Raw genomic sequence first — 15985 nt, 5'->3', positions numbered from 1 at the left:
AAATATTTTATTAATCGACTGAAACATATGAATTAACTGACTGATAAAACCCACGGAACCAACTGAAATATTTTTTAACTGACTGAAACATATTGAACCAACTGAAATATTTTAAAAGCCGACTGAAACATATGCTTTGACCGATTGATTAAACACATTTAGTAACTATACTCTATATATGATTGATTTGTTATGATCAATCGATGAGAATGTCATTTCAACTTTATAAATCATCTGACTCTCTGATAGACCATTAGAGTTATCTGATATTTAATAACTATACTCTATATGTGATTGATTTAGTAACTATACTCGATCGTACAGCTTTGATGGTGATCGAAGACGGAGTATTAAGTATGTTCAAGCGATTAGATGAGTTCAAGAATCCAAATGTCCAAATATATTTTTTAACCGACTAAAATATATTCATTAACTGACTAATTAAACACATTGAACCAACTGAAAAATTTTAATAACCGACTGAAACATATGCTTTGACCGACTGATTAAACACACTAAACCCTAAGTTTCATTAACTGACTAAAATATGTCATTTAGTAACTATACTCTATATATGATTGATTTGTAATGAGCAATCGATGAGAACGTCATTTCAACCTTATAAATCATCTGACTATCTCATAGACCATTAGAGTTATATGACACATTAACTATACTCTATATGTGATTGATTTGTTATACCCAATTAAGGTTGTATGTCATTTAGTAACTATACTCTATATATAACATACAATTTCAGTCGATTATACTGACTATCAGATAGACTATTAGAGTTATATGACACTTAGTAATTATACCGATTGATTTAGTAACTATATTCATTAATCGAATGAAATTCTTGCATTAACCGACCGATGTATTTTCATTAGCCGACAGATTTTACATTTGACCAACTGATATATTTACATTAACCAAATGATTAAAACACGCTGAAGTGACTGAAATACATGGTATAACCGACCGCAATGTATGTATAACCGACCGAAATAAAGAGTGTATCCCACTGAAACGCTAGTTAATTCAAATGTATGCTTTTAAACCAACTGATTTTAAACACTTTGAACCGACTGATATATTTTCATTAACTGACTGATTGAACACATTGAACTGACTGAAATATATGTATTAACTGAAATATATGATTAAACACTGAAATATATTTGCATTGAACCGACTGAAATATATTCAGCAACAGACTGATTAAAAACATTGAATCAACAGAAATATATATCCTTAACCGACTGATTAAATATGTACAGAAATATATAATTTTAACCGACTGATTAAATATATACATTGAATCAACCGACTGATTAAAAACATTGAATCAACAGAAATATAAAAACGTTTAATCAACAGAAATATATACATTGAATCTGCATGCACAACCTGTTCAAACAACAAACTTGACAAAAACTAATCAACATGCAAATACAACATCATAAACAAAAAATTGAACAACTCGTCTACACATCAGTCTGTCTCTTAGGGCAATTTTTTCGGCAATGGCCAGATTCATGACATACACCACATTTTTTAGTTCGCTTCCGACCAAACTCCCCAATAGAAGGAATTCTTTCTTTTTGTGCTCTACCGCGTTTCCTCTTGACATCAGGGGGAAGTACATTGTATTTAAAATGATCTGGAATGTTCCATTCATTTGTAATGGCACCGGATATATGGTATCAGCATAAGCAAGGGCCCACATTTGTGATGAGTAGTAGGGCGAGCAAAAGTCATACAAATCTAATTTTGCCCCATAAATTGCTGCAATTGCATGAGCACATGGAATTTTATCAATTTGAAACACTCGACAACTACAAGATCTATCAGATAAATTAACAACTTCATTCTTCCCATCACCGTGTACGTGATACTCAAATGCATTGAGTTGAGATGCTTTTAACCATTGTGACAATGTAAAATTAGCTCTCAAGATAGCCTCTGTCGATGGAGTAAGTGTCGTCGTAGCTGAACCTGCTGCATTCCGATACTTGTTGAACCACTTTGAAGTTAATTTATGAATTGCATCCAACAATGCTACAATAGGCATCTCTCTTTCAGTCTTAAGTTTTGCATTTATTGACTCTACCCCATTTGTCGTCATTATATTGTACCTAGCACCAGGGGAATAAGCTCTAGACCATTTGCCAGGAGATGAATGCATTTCAAGATACGATGCAATGTTGGGATACCTCTCTTTCAAACATCCATACAACTCATCAAATTCAGACACTTTGTATGCATATGATGTTTTCATAAACAAATCAATCCCACCTTTTCTGCCTGACACTCTTTTAAGGTTCTGTGAAAGATGCCACGAGCAATGTACATGTGATGCATGCTCATATACAGTACGAACAACATTAATAATAGATATATGTCTGTCAGAAATGATTACCAAGTTAGGATCATCATTAATAAACTCCTTCAACTTCTGCAAAAACCAAGTCCATGAATCATCATTCTCAGAGTCAACAATGGTCCATGCTATAGGAAATTGATGAAAGTCACCATCTTGGGCTGTAGCAACAAGTAAACAACCTCTATATTTGCATTTTAAAAATGTTCCATCGACAAATATAACTTTTCTCGTTCTACGAAATCCATCAATGCATGCCCCGTATGCTAGAAACATATATTTAAATCTACCTGTTGAATCTGTCACCAAATCAGTTTTCGAGCCTCTGTTCACTTGTTCAATCATGTACAAATATGAAGGCATAATTCGATAACTCTCTTCGGGACTGCCAAGTAACTTATCCAAAGCAAGTTGTCTTCCCCTCCATGCTTTGAAGTAACTAATTTCAACACCTTTATTTTGCATCATTGTAATTATGGTTTTTGGTTCAGGCAAACTGAGTTGTCCTTTAAAATTTTCAACCAAAATCTTTGCTACAAAGTCTGATGTTGCTTGTCGATGCATTTTCCTCCGATATGAAATGTCACAAGTATGTGTGTTACGATAAACACGTATAGAGAATCGTGATGAATTCTCTATTTGTGATGCACGTATTTTCCAACTGCAACTCGGTGTAACACATCTAACATCATAAATTTTTTTGTTGGATTTTCGAACATCTATTTCAAAGGACGCATTTAAACAAATCTTAAACAATTCTGTTTGAAATTCATCTTTACTCTCAAACTCTTGACCGACAAAAAAATTAGACAAATCATTAAAAGAATAAGTCACATTCCCTTCAACATCTCCTACTGTGGCTAATAATGTAGAATCTTGCACATCTTGTTCAGGATAAGAAAATTCAACTTGTGTATTATGTGTTGTACACAATGTAAGCTCTTCAACATGATTCTCTTCAACATGATTCTCTTCATTCACAACAAATTCATTCTCAACAATTTCTGTTACCACATTATCAATACTTGTTATTTCATCCACCCCATTCTCATGCTCATTCATTTCATTGTCTAAGTCATTCTCAAAAAATACTCCATCAAAATATTCATCATATGTTCTCTCATTACCACCATATACTTCAGTTTCACAATTGTCAACCATCTCATCATTATGATCTCTACAAACTTCAAGATCTTTAGCATTGTCGGTTTTTTCATAACCTATTTCAAATCCACTTGCTTTGATAATTTCAACATGAAGCAAAGGTCTAACATTTGAAACGCCAAAAGACAGATATGTTGTCAATGCTCTTGAGCTTTTTATATATATTGGCCTTGGATTACATGCCTCAAATTTCGGCAAGTAACTTAGCTTCAATATCATATCATGTCTATCCAAATGAAGTATCTCAAAAATTGCATCTTCAACATCTTCGATACTTACATTACTATCATCAATAGATATAGCATGCCATCCCGAATTACTTCCATCACACCATGAATATTTATGTTCACTGTCAACCTTCCATTCACCATCAAAATTAATTAAGATTTGAATCATATCGTTGTCCACAGAATCTGAAAAAAAAGGTATAAATAATGGATGTAAGAGAGTTGGAAATATATAACTATAACCGACTGATTGAATGATATTGACCGACTGCAATGCATAACTTAACCTACGGAAATAAATGTTTCAACCTACTGAATAAGAACCGACTGACTGAATGATATTAAGCGACTGTGATACATGATTTAACTGACCGACTGACTGTAATATATGATTTAACAGACCGACTGAATGCTATTGACCGACTGAAATATATAATTTAACCGACTGCAATAAATGTTTTAACAAACTGAATGAGAAATCAAATTACTTGAGTAGCTGATAATCCACCCACATGAAAACATAAATGGCCAAATAAAATACCTTATACTGATATTCCAATGATCCTATGAAAACGCGTATTGCATGAGAATGAAAATGTCATTAATCTTTGATTTTAATTTATATTTTTTTGGAGAAGAGAAAATGAAGAGGTTAAAAAAGTTAGAAATGAAATGAAGATGGAGAATGATAAAAATGGGAGAAAAATGGGCAAGATGTGATGAAAGGAAGAAATGAAGAGAATAGAGGAAGAGGGAGATGAGAATCTCACGTTGGGGGTGGTGTTTCTCAATTGGGGATTGGCCCACAAGCCCTATTAATTAATATTTAGATTAACTATTAATTAATATTTTGATTAATTTTTAATTAAAGAAAGGCTTATTGACCAAAAAAAAACTATATGAGGTCTTTGATCTTAAAATTTTCTTTTGTGGAGGCCATATTTGCAAATGCCCCCTGCAAACAGTACTCAGCTGTACTGGTCGATGGATTCCGGGATTTGAGCTTACGGGCTACGACGTCATGTCTGGTTTAGCATGGCAAAGCTGAAGTAAATGTCGATTATCTACATTTATCGTTTAATAAACTAATAATAATACATGTGATTTATATATATAAAAAAATTAGATATAAAATAATTATCCAAGGTACAACATGCTTCGTTATATTATTTATCCATATTTTTATCTACGTTTTTATTTAATTTAATATTATATTTGATGCATCATATTATTTATATATCTACTAATCATTTATCTCACATCAATCAAATCATTCAAATAAAATTATAATACTACACTTAATAAATAATATTATAAATATTTTATTAATATTTTCAAAAAACAAAAACGATAATATCATATTATCTCAAATTTAAGCGAATTAATCAATCAAATCAAACATTATATTAACTATCATTTTTATATATTTTATTATTTAAAAATATTACTTTATCTCCATACTAATTGTCTCATATAACATATAACGAATCAAACGATACCCAAGAATATGCAATTATAATAATAGATATTATATTCGGAGTTTGATTTTTAAATTCTATGTTTAGAAATGATATTTACTTTGATCCAAAGTGATAAAAATAAAAATAAAAATTTCGAGGTACTCGACAAAAACGAAATTTTAATTAAATTTTTTATCTAGCTGTTTATGGTATACAACTAAAACGAAATTTTAATTAAATTTTTTATCTAGCTGTTTATAGAACACATATCATACAACTTTCTGATACCCAAACTGTAACTTTTTTCCTTTTTTTTTTTCTTTGCTTTCGGAATTGTTGAAAAACTAACTTAAATTGAGATTAATTTTTCTATATGCATGTTTGAATAGAAAATTTAAAAAATTATTCATTGGGTTTGAAATTTTTATAATATTTTGTTGAACTCCATTGAATTAATATAAGCACAAAGATTTTGAATTAAAGAATAAAAATATTCCTTCCTGTTGTTTTTCTAATATATGTAACAATGAACTGTTTAATTTTTTTCGATTCTCATCAAATTCAAAATAGAATTATGTATGTGCGCGAGCGCAAGATATTTTATCAAAAATAAAAGCATAGTTCATGAACGGTTTTCTGATACAAAGAAAATTTTCTAGGCACGCTACTAATCAGAACATATGCCATGTCTGGCCAGGATACCAGAAAAATGAACTATTAGCAGAATTTCCTATATGTTTTAGGCATTATTTCGTCCAACAAACTAAACTCGAAGGCTTGATGTCGCTTTTGCTTCCTGTTGGAGTGTGTACTCTTTCTTCATTTGTTCCAAGACAGAGTCGTTTGTGCTACAAGAAAAAACAGAAACACTGTCGGATCTTTTATCGATTAGGAATGCACAGAAATACTACAAGAAAAACAGAAACAAAGGCAGAGGTCTTTAATTAGGAATGTTCAACCCACGCCATTCCATGATAGTGCTTATGTCACACATACATTATAATGCATAAATATGATGATGAAGGCATACGATGATGACAATTACAAGCTGGAAGAAAAATATATATATAATTGAAGGGTGAAACAAGTTAGGTTGGTTAGCATCTTGATAATGGCAGGATGTACAAAATTAGCAAGAATAGAACCATTTGACATCAATTTTTCTTGTTCTCTCCATTTTTCTCAGTAGAGATGGAAACGAACAAACCCTTGGAGAAATAACCAATTTCCTGTCGGCCAATAAGCTGTTTAAAAATAAAAAGTTGAAAGAATCTTTCTTCCAGAAATTTCTACTAAAATATAAACCAAAAGATTCTTCTAAAGCACCTCTAAAACAAATAGATTATACATACATATCATGGAGCTTCCAAAATCTTTTGGGAATTGAAGTCACAGACTTACTACTGATGGAGACATTCATTCAATTCATTCGCTTGTTTGCGACATTTCCAAACAACAGATAATGTTCTTCCTGCAGCACATTCAGCATACTTTTCTGTGTAGCGATAGCATTCTTTCAATGCCTTTTGCTTCATTTTGCTGCGCAAAGCTGATGTTATCGCTAAATGAATATTTGCACATTGCAATAAAACTCAAACTATATAAAAGCATAGCTACGCAAATTTATGATACAAGCATCATTTGCGACCACAAATAACATGATCTTTTTTTTTTGGTTTTACCGACTGCCTCTTGAATTCTTTCACTTCCTTAGGGTGAAACCAACCATCTCCAATCACCCCAATGCCAACTCTACTCATATATGGTTAGATCATACCAATCTTCAGACATCAATATAGCAGGCAAAATTCATAACTCAATTTCTCGCAGACCCAAAAGAACTGCAGCATACTCAGGTTGGACTGAGTGAGGTTGGGGATTTCCTCTACCCTCAAGCTTAAAAAAATTTAAATGTATATAAATGATTTCCTAACTCATAAAATATTATTTTCGCTTGTTAAATACATAAAATCACCCCAAAAATCAATTTTATCACGGCCAATAAACATAAACCTAAATTTCGAAATAACTGGATCTCAGACATCTACACAGGGGACACCACCCAGGTGTTGTGGGCGAGGTTTGGGTACAAACCCACCGTAAAACACCCCTCCCCCAAGTAATTAGATCCAAAATAGAATCAAAACAACCCGCTTAAGCAACAACTTAATCCCCACAAAGAAATAGTTAATTTCTTCAGCTAAATTTTACATGCATGACAAATCAGTGAGATAATAAATCTAATGTCGCTCGAGTAATTGAAGTCGAATGAGATATGGTTTAGGGTTTAAGAGGTCAATGTTGAATCATTCAATAAACACTTTACCTTCTTCAACTTTCTTCTTGACGTGATTTTCTCTGGCTTCTTGCACATATCCCATTTGTTGCAGATTCGCAGCTAAAAAATCAAAGGCAATTCCACTCGAGTGTGCTCTGTTCTCGGCTCTTTCAACAATTTGTTTTCTTCGGTCAAACCTTAAAAGCGTGTGCTGATTTATTTATTCATTTTTCCTTTTTATAATTTTTCTCTCCAGTTACTTCTTTTGAATTACATTTCGGAGTCATTATCCAATTTACAAATTAAAATCAAAATTAAGTTAAAAAGTAGGAATGGTATAAAATATTATTGGTTATAAAATAAAATGGATAAAGCTAAAACAACAAAGTCGTTGTAGTATAGTGGTGAGTATTCCCGCCTGTCACGCGGGTGACCCGGGTTCGATCCCCGGCAACGGCGTTTGTTTTTAGCTCAGTCTTTTGTGAGAAAACCAAGAGAGAAGATGCCCACATCAGTGTATGTTGAGATAATAATATATAAAAGATATAAATTTTTACGATAAGAAAACATTATTTTTACATTCTTTATTTACAATTTCAGTTGATTAAAAATTTGTAATTTTATATATATTCCTTTTAAATCTTCAAATAATGCAACTTTATTTTAGCTATGCCATAAATTGTATTGGGATCTATATTTTATAAATTAACATTCTTACGGTCTTCCATATATTTCTAAAGGGTACGTCTCTTATGAGACGATTTCATGAATCTTTATCAGCGGGTCAACTTTACTGATATTCACACTAAAAAGTAATACTCTTAGCATAAAAAGTAATATTTTTTCATGGATGACTCAAATAAAATATATGTCTCACAAAATATGACCCGTGAAACCGTCTCACACAAGTTTTTGTCATTTCTTAAAAAGTAAAATCTCACATGTCAATTATCAGTTGACAGCCATGAAGATTTATCGCTGAATTAAATATTAAACGATGTTTTCACAATAATTGCGTTTGTCAAAGGGAATCTCTTATCACATTTTGTGTTGCAATATTAATTTTGGGCAAATTTGTTAGCCTTGATTTAAAAACAGGCAACTAGTCGATATCCCAATTCTTTTTTGTTCAAAATTAACATATCATTTCTTTTTTGAGTTGGGAGAATGAATCTTACAACTTAATTTCTTTTTAAATTTAAGATCTTGGACACATACGTGACAAAAAAATATTATATATGATAAGAATCACCTTAATTATGACATAAACCATCTCTGAAAATCTTTTAAAATCTCCACTCGTCCCTTTTAGGTTGTCCCACGACGTTGAAAAACCAACCTAAATTTATTGTCTTTTCCACATTTTCGACCTTCAAATTATTATTTTTTTAACATGAGAGTCAAATTTTGTTTCCCTGCCCTACACTCAAAGCTACTATGAAATATTAAATTCGTGGATCAAGATATTTAAGTATTAACAAGTTGATTGTCTGGTCTTGTACGTTCGTAGTTAAATCAAACAATTTTATTTTATTATTTTTTAATGAAATTGCTTTTATTAAATAAGGTAAAAAGATAGTACTTGTACAACTACATTGAAAATCTCTAAGAGACATTAAAATACAACGTACGTTTGTCAAGATAATCAATAGTCTATATTAATGCATCAAATACGTCAGCCGAGCTAGGAATATATCCAAATACATAATTCTAATATTTGGAAATAAAAATAAATGTAACATAAGATATACGCTGTTTTCTTTTTTTGACTGCATGCAATGGTTATGATTAAAAATTATTATTTGAAAGAAATAAGGTTTTTTTTTTTTTATATATCTCTTATAAATGTTTTAATTCCTTTTTCATGCAGAAATTCTCACCATTACTAAAATACATCCCATTGTGTCTCAACCATGAGTGGCTCATCTAATAATCTTCACATCGCTATTCTCTCCAGTCCCGGTGTCGGGCATCTCATACCGGTTCTACTCCTAGCCAACCGCCTCGCCGCCCAACACAACATCAAAACCACCATTCTTGCAGTCACAACAGGCGGTGCTTCATCGGAATCCAGCCTCCTCAAGCTTCCAAATGAAGAGGGGCTCGTCGAAACTGTGGAGCTTCCCCTTGGTGATATCTCACACCTCATGAATCCGTCTATACAAGTAGTCACAAGACTGTGCATGATGCTCCGGGAAGCTTTGCCGTTAGTCCGCTCTGCCATCGCCTCCATGGGCCGCAAGCCGGACGCCCTGATCGTCGATCTTTTTGGGACAGAAGCTCTGCCGATTGCCTTGGAGTATGACTTGCCCAAGTATGTCTATGTTCCCTCTACTGCATGGTTCACTGCGTTGACTATTTACTGTCCAGTTCTTGATGGAGAAGTCAAGGGTCAATATGTTGATGAGCGAGATTACTTGAAAATTCCGGGCTGCAAACCAGTTCGACCGGTGGATGTGGTGGACCCGATGCTAAACCGGCATGATCAGCAGTATGTCGAGTATCTGAGACAGGGGAAAGAGTTCACGTTATTTGATGGGATTTTATTGAACTCGTGGGAAGAATTGGAGTCCAAAACCCTCGAGGCTTTTAGGGAAAATGAAGCGTTGAGGTCCGTGATGACCGCCCCCCTTTACCCTATCGGTCCTCTGACGAGACCCATAGAACAGGAAGTGTTGGAAAATGGCTTGATGGATTGGTTAGACAAGCAACCTAATCAAAGTGTTCTACTTGTATCACTCGGAAGCGGTGGGGTGCTATCGCAGGAGCAAATGACCGAGCTGGCTTGGGGGCTGGAGCTGAGCCAACAGCGGTTCATTTGGGTGGTGCGAACTCCGACCAGTGGTCGTGTGGATGATGCGTTTTTCACCAGAGACGAAGGGTCGGAAGAGTTCCCGGGCTATTTGCCTTCGGGGTTTTTAACCCGAACGCGAAATACAGGAGTGTTGGTCCCATTGTGGGGACAACAAGTCAAAATCCTGAGCCATCGCTCGATGGGAGGATTCCTGACGCATTGCGGGTGGAACTCGACGTTGGAAAGCATAGTTAGTGGGCTGCCGATGATAGCGTGGCCGCTATACGCGGAGCAAAGGATGAACGCCGCCTTGTTGACTGAGGAGATCGGGGTGGCATTGCGGCCGGAGGAGTTGCCCACAAGGAAAGTGGTGGGAAGGGAAGAGATAGAGAAACTGGTGAGGACATTAATTCAAGGTGAAGATGGACAAGTGATGAGGGACAAGGTTAAAAGGTTGAAAATTAGTGCTGCCAATGCACTAAGCGAAATCAGTGGCTCGTCACACAAATCCATGTGCCAGATTCTCTCCGATATTAGAAACAAGAGAGCTCAAATGATCGATTGAGGATGAATTAATTTATATCTGAAAATTTATATAATGTATATTCAAGTTTGAGTGCCATGCGTTGAGAAAAGATTGAGTGGCGCCATGCATGAGTTTATCTGGTCAGGATGAGTTGTAAGTGGCTTCTGTGTTCAAATAAACGAGCTTAATTGTTAAAATTTTTCTGTGAATGCGATTCTTGATTTATGAGTTAGGCACAATTTCAAATCGGTCCAATTTTCGTCATTGATCCTACAAAGGGGTAATACGATCAAATTTCCCCTTAAAGAGGTAAGAAACTAGCGAAAAAAAAAATGTGTCAAATAAAAAAAAAAAACTAGCGCTACCCGGCCCGGTTTGCCAATTTGAGACTTGAAACAAAATAGCAGCAACTAACACAGGAGGTCTTGAAAGCGCCTCTAGACAATGATAATTTATAATTTTAATCTTTTTGTATAATATGAGTTAAGCTTATCTGAAACAAAAATATATATCTACACTTTTGCACCAAATGGTGACTTATGCTATGATGCTCGATCTATAAATTCTACTAAGAAGATTATCCCATTAAAAGTTGAGAATGAGATACAAAACTTAACCTTAAACATGCCAAAAATAGATATTTTCAAGCTTAAAGAACTGTAAATCCAACTAGGGATGTAATTGAGTCGATCCGAGCAGAGTTTAACTCTTGAATGTTCGAGTTTAACTCGTTTATAATCGAGCCGAGATCGAGCTTTATTTAATGAATATATTCACGGTTCACGAACTTATTTAAGTTTTTATAGAATCTAAACGAGCTTAGTGAATATAAATTATAAATTTAATTATTCATTAAAAGCTAATTTATATATTTAGAGAAAAATAAAATATTCTAATTAACATTTGTAATTTTATTCTAATAAATAAATTTAATAGATTTTTCTATATTTTTCAAAAAGTATAAAACTGATAAATCAAAGATCAAATTTATTATTTTTTTCATCTAAGATCAGCTAACTCATTATTCATTAGTCAACCAACGAACATGTTCACGAGTTAATGAGTCGAATATTGTAAAACTTGAGCATGATTCATTTATCTTACGAGTTTCATTATACGATATCAAACGAGCTTTTATCGAATCGAGTTTCGAATAATCCATAGCGATTTAGTTCATTTACATCCTAGATTGAATGACTATCAATATCGCTTTATAAATAAATAAAGACTCGGAGAAAAAATTGAATAGGTAAATTTTCTTTTGAAAATGAGGGGATAATGCAGAACAAGTGCCCATCCAAATGATCAGCACACGTACGAGTAACCACACAAGGGGGCCACCAAAGCACCTAGAAGATTTTGTGCCATAGTGCTAACGGTTTGAGGAATATATTAGCATGCTGGTGATGCATGAGAGATAGAGAATATTGCTGCTCATTTTATTCACTGTCTTTAAAACTCTATTCATGGAAACTTGGAGTTTTGTGCGGACAATGAAACTGCTAATTACCCTCAAATAGAACAAACAGATCCCATTTACAAGTATCTGTTAAACTTTAATAGGTTGACTTTGATTCAGACAAATTCAAAATTTATCACGGCGAAAGCATCACATCCCTTTTCCTTGCATATTTCTACATGCACGATCTGTAATACCTTGTTAGATCTAAATCCAAAGACAATTGGTATATGGAACTCAATATTGAGATAAGTAGCTCATCCATACACAACTTTCTCGTGAGATTAAAATATATAGACTAGTTGAACTGGACCACGATTAGAGGGTTAATTAGCCCACACCAAAGCAAAAAAAAAAAAAAAAAAACCCTCCGTTTTCACACTTTTTTCGGATCCATTTCTTCTGAAAGATCCTCCAGCAATTTAATCATACTTTCCAGATAATTCTATAATCATTCTTCGATGCTTATAAAATTAATCTTCGTCTTGTAATTATTTTCAAAATTTTATAATCATGCTAAATTTCGTTATATTTCCTAGACATGGCCTCTGTTTGTTTCATTACCCCAGATATGGTATTTCATATGAAATGCAAACCAAACGTTACCCAGAGTTTTTCAAAAAGAACTTATCTATGTCTCTATTGGATTGCTTCTCCCAAGTATTAAATTAAAGGTAGCATGGTGAAGATAAATTAAATGAGAGAAAATCTATTTCTTCTGAAATAACTTTGAATTGAAAGTGTTAACCATGTGCAGCTAAAGATTATGGTTCTTGCCGTATTAAAAAGCTATAATTAATTAATTCTATGACGAAGGAACGGTCTGATGCCACATATCATATCAAACTGATTATCTTTCCACGCATTGTAATTTAGATAGTTAATTAAGGAGATTAAGGATTAAATAAAATCTCTATTATAAAGTGTAGATTTCTTGATTTGTACGTTATTTTGTATAATATACACAACACATAATAAATATATACATTAGGGTGTATTATACTTTTTTAGTTGGAACTGTTGACACCGATAGTCATCTCAATTTTTCTTTATGAATTTGTTTACTAGTATTTTTTCATTAATCAAGACAAGTTATATAACTTATAAGCTAAATGGTTCTTAAAGTCAAATTACATCCTTAAATTTAAGGATTTAGTCATTTAATTACGGTCATTATTTTTTGCTCTTATTGAAGAACATCAATTCGTAACAAGTAGGGCCCTTAAACTCAGGCCAGAGTTAATATTATAAAAAAATTATTGCATATTGCTCAATGAATATTTATATTTACCTATATAGAGACGGATGATTTTGATATTTTTTTTCTTTTGAGGAGTATGGGGTTTGAAGTAATTGAGTCTCGGATCCGAATCCTTATCATAAACTTGAGACTTTGGTACCCAGATAAATTACAAGTCGTGAGAGACCGATGATTTTGATTATATATTTTTAAGAGTGAGGGACTTGAAATAATTGAGTATAAACTCTATCATAAACTTGAGACCATGTTACTCAGATAGACTAATTGATGATTTTGATTTAGGGCACAACGAAGGACAACATGGGACAAGTAAATTAAGGTTACGAATACCTAGATTAACGCCAGAATTAAGGCATAAAAATTTGGGCCGTTGAATTCTAAGCATTGAAAAGCAGATTTATTTTATTCGTGATCGTGCTGACGGGGTCCACCGCGCACGAGTTTGTATGCAAGACTAGATCAAAATAGTTGGGCAATATAGACCAAATCTTAGTAAATTTAAAGAAAGAGGTGCATGATGGCAAACAGATGGGTGGAACATGGAAATTTCTCTATATCTTAACATTTAAGAACGATTGTAGATGATATAATATAAACTTTGTGTGTTCATTATGTGCTATGAAAAGTTGGGTTTAGTCTATGTTATATGTGAAGTAATTCTCCACACGTTTCACTATTATTAGATGACGTGATTTCCTCGTATTTTAGTAGAAACTAATATTAGAGTTGATTAACCAAAAGATCAAAATTTCACCACGTTATAGAAGAGGAACTGTACGATAAATAAATCCGAAAAGTTGTGGTTATATTTAAGTAGTTACAATTGATAACTTCAACTTATCGATCAGTATGATCGATTTATCAAAGAGTTAAAAAGTTCTTTGTTTTTTTATTTGTTTATTGTCCAAATGACATGGATCCACGGACCATAAACATGTAAAGAAAACACATTCTTATGTCTTGCAGCTTCATACTTCATTAAATGGTAAATCAACCATTTTTTTTTATGTTAGCCGTGGAACAGGCCCTACAAAAATAATTGTACGGACGGAACAACAAGGAGATGGAAATAAAGGTCTGTTTGGGATTCCTGATTTCGGAAGCAATCCATTCCCAACTTGGGAATTACAGCTAAAACCCCGCTTTATAATACCCCAAAAAAAAGTATCATAAAGAAAATTTGAACTTATAAATCTTCACTAATGGTGCAATTACAAGAAAATAAATAGAAAAAGGATCGTTGGGTATTTAAAAAAAAAAAAAAGAAAAGAAGCAAAAGCAAACCCCTAGTAGCTGTTTTGGCATCTACGAGCTAAATTGGAAGATGGGAAACAAGAGCTTGGTTTGTCGGGATAAACATGACACCCACTAATTTAATTTAATTGATTAAAAAATTTAGATTGATTAGGTTACGTTTAGGGAAAGTTAAGTGGACATTACACTCCTAGCACAAACTATATTAATCAATTATAGCCTAGCTAGAACACGAAAAGTTATTTTGCATGAGAGTCACTCGAGGGATTTATCTGTGTTCTTTTAGATAAGAGCCTTTAAACTTTCAAAAAAAAAAAAAAAATTCAAGAAAAACAATTTCTGTTGTCAAAAATGGACTCAGTTCAGAGAAAAAAAGGGAAAACCATGGTTTTCTTCCCCCTTTTGGGGTACGGAAAAAGCTCAATTATATATGTGAGTTATAAAGATATAAAATTTATTTTTTGAAATATATAAATTAACACTCGATAACCTACACTTAGATCTATGTATCGCGCACAAACATGGTGCTGCTTGATTGCCTGGTTCATGTTCACTTCAACTAGATAATTAAAGATTGATGGAGGAGGTGTGACATTTTTTAGAGGAAAAAAAGAAAAAGAAAGAAGTAATTTGATCGAAGTTAAAGATATGTGAAAGAATCTATGCTAAAAGATTGGTATTTAGCTAGTCATAAACCGAAACCACAATCAATCAAAAATGCCTTCGAAATTTATGACTAAATTTTTATGATAATATTAATTTCCAAGTTCCCTTCCCTTATCCATGGAAAATGTGACACGACACATCCCCATCGATTGGGAATTTGCAAAAATAGAAGCTTAATTGTCAAATTTTGTTGCCCTAATGAGATGAGGCTATATGTGCACATTGTTCATCCAGGAAAGTTGATAGAAATTTTGGCTGGAAGCCTAGATTGTGACTAATTCCCCTTCCCCCCAAACAGTCCCAACAATGTGGATCCAATCAAAACGTGGCAAGCTATCATTCATTGAATGCAGAAATGTATGGATAAAACTTTCCCTATAGAACAAAATGGCATCCTTTTGCCAAATGTTGTGGAGTTCATATTGATCTTTATCTCTTTGGTCATTTGTTTTCTCATGCATGTGCACACAGTAACATGGGTTTGTATGCATTGGACTCTACAACAAGGAAAAA

General features: G+C 33.2%; 3 protein-coding genes and 1 non-coding gene across 4 annotated transcripts; 2 read left to right on the top strand and 2 right to left on the bottom strand.

Annotated features, from left to right (window-relative positions):
• Positions 1 to 1441: 1441 nt before the first annotated feature.
• On the bottom strand, positions 1442 to 4488 carry LOC142537862 (uncharacterized). Its single transcript, XM_075643344.1, has 2 exons — positions 4316 to 4488; positions 1442 to 3960 (listed from the first exon to the last, which is right to left on the bottom strand). The coding sequence occupies exon 2, from the start codon at positions 3941 to 3943 to the stop codon at positions 1442 to 1444; it is 2502 nt and encodes an 833-aa protein (XP_075499459.1). The 5' UTR covers positions 3944 to 3960; positions 4316 to 4488.
• A 1318-nt stretch (positions 4489 to 5806) lies between these two features.
• On the bottom strand, positions 5807 to 7716 carry LOC142536925 (uncharacterized). The gene is made up of 3 exons (XM_075642368.1): positions 7561 to 7716; positions 6636 to 6783; positions 5807 to 6082 (listed from the first exon to the last, which is right to left on the bottom strand). Exons 1-3 carry the CDS (start codon positions 7613 to 7615, stop codon positions 5998 to 6000), a joined length of 288 nt encoding a protein of 95 aa, XP_075498483.1. The 5' UTR covers positions 7616 to 7716; the 3' UTR covers positions 5807 to 5997.
• Positions 7717 to 7899: 183 nt separating this feature from the next.
• Positions 7900 to 7971, top strand: TRNAD-GUC (transfer RNA aspartic acid (anticodon GUC)). Its single transcript has one exon. It is a non-coding gene; the product is annotated as a tRNA-Asp (tRNA).
• Positions 7972 to 9369: 1398 nt separating this feature from the next.
• Positions 9370 to 11064, top strand: LOC142536924 (anthocyanidin 3-O-glucosyltransferase 5-like). The gene has a single exon (XM_075642367.1). It carries the CDS (start codon positions 9426 to 9428, stop codon positions 10869 to 10871), a length of 1446 nt encoding a protein of 481 aa, XP_075498482.1. The 5' UTR covers positions 9370 to 9425; the 3' UTR covers positions 10872 to 11064.
• The last annotated feature ends 4921 nt before the right edge of the window (positions 11065 to 15985 follow it).

Source organism: Primulina tabacum, chromosome 2 (assembly GCF_025594145.1).
Source record: "Primulina tabacum isolate GXHZ01 chromosome 2, ASM2559414v2, whole genome shotgun sequence".
NCBI classification, from domain to species: domain Eukaryota; kingdom Viridiplantae; phylum Streptophyta; class Magnoliopsida; order Lamiales; family Gesneriaceae; genus Primulina; species Primulina tabacum.
Note: the sequence above shows the minus strand (reverse complement) of the source record. Positions and strands in the feature narration are given on the sequence as shown.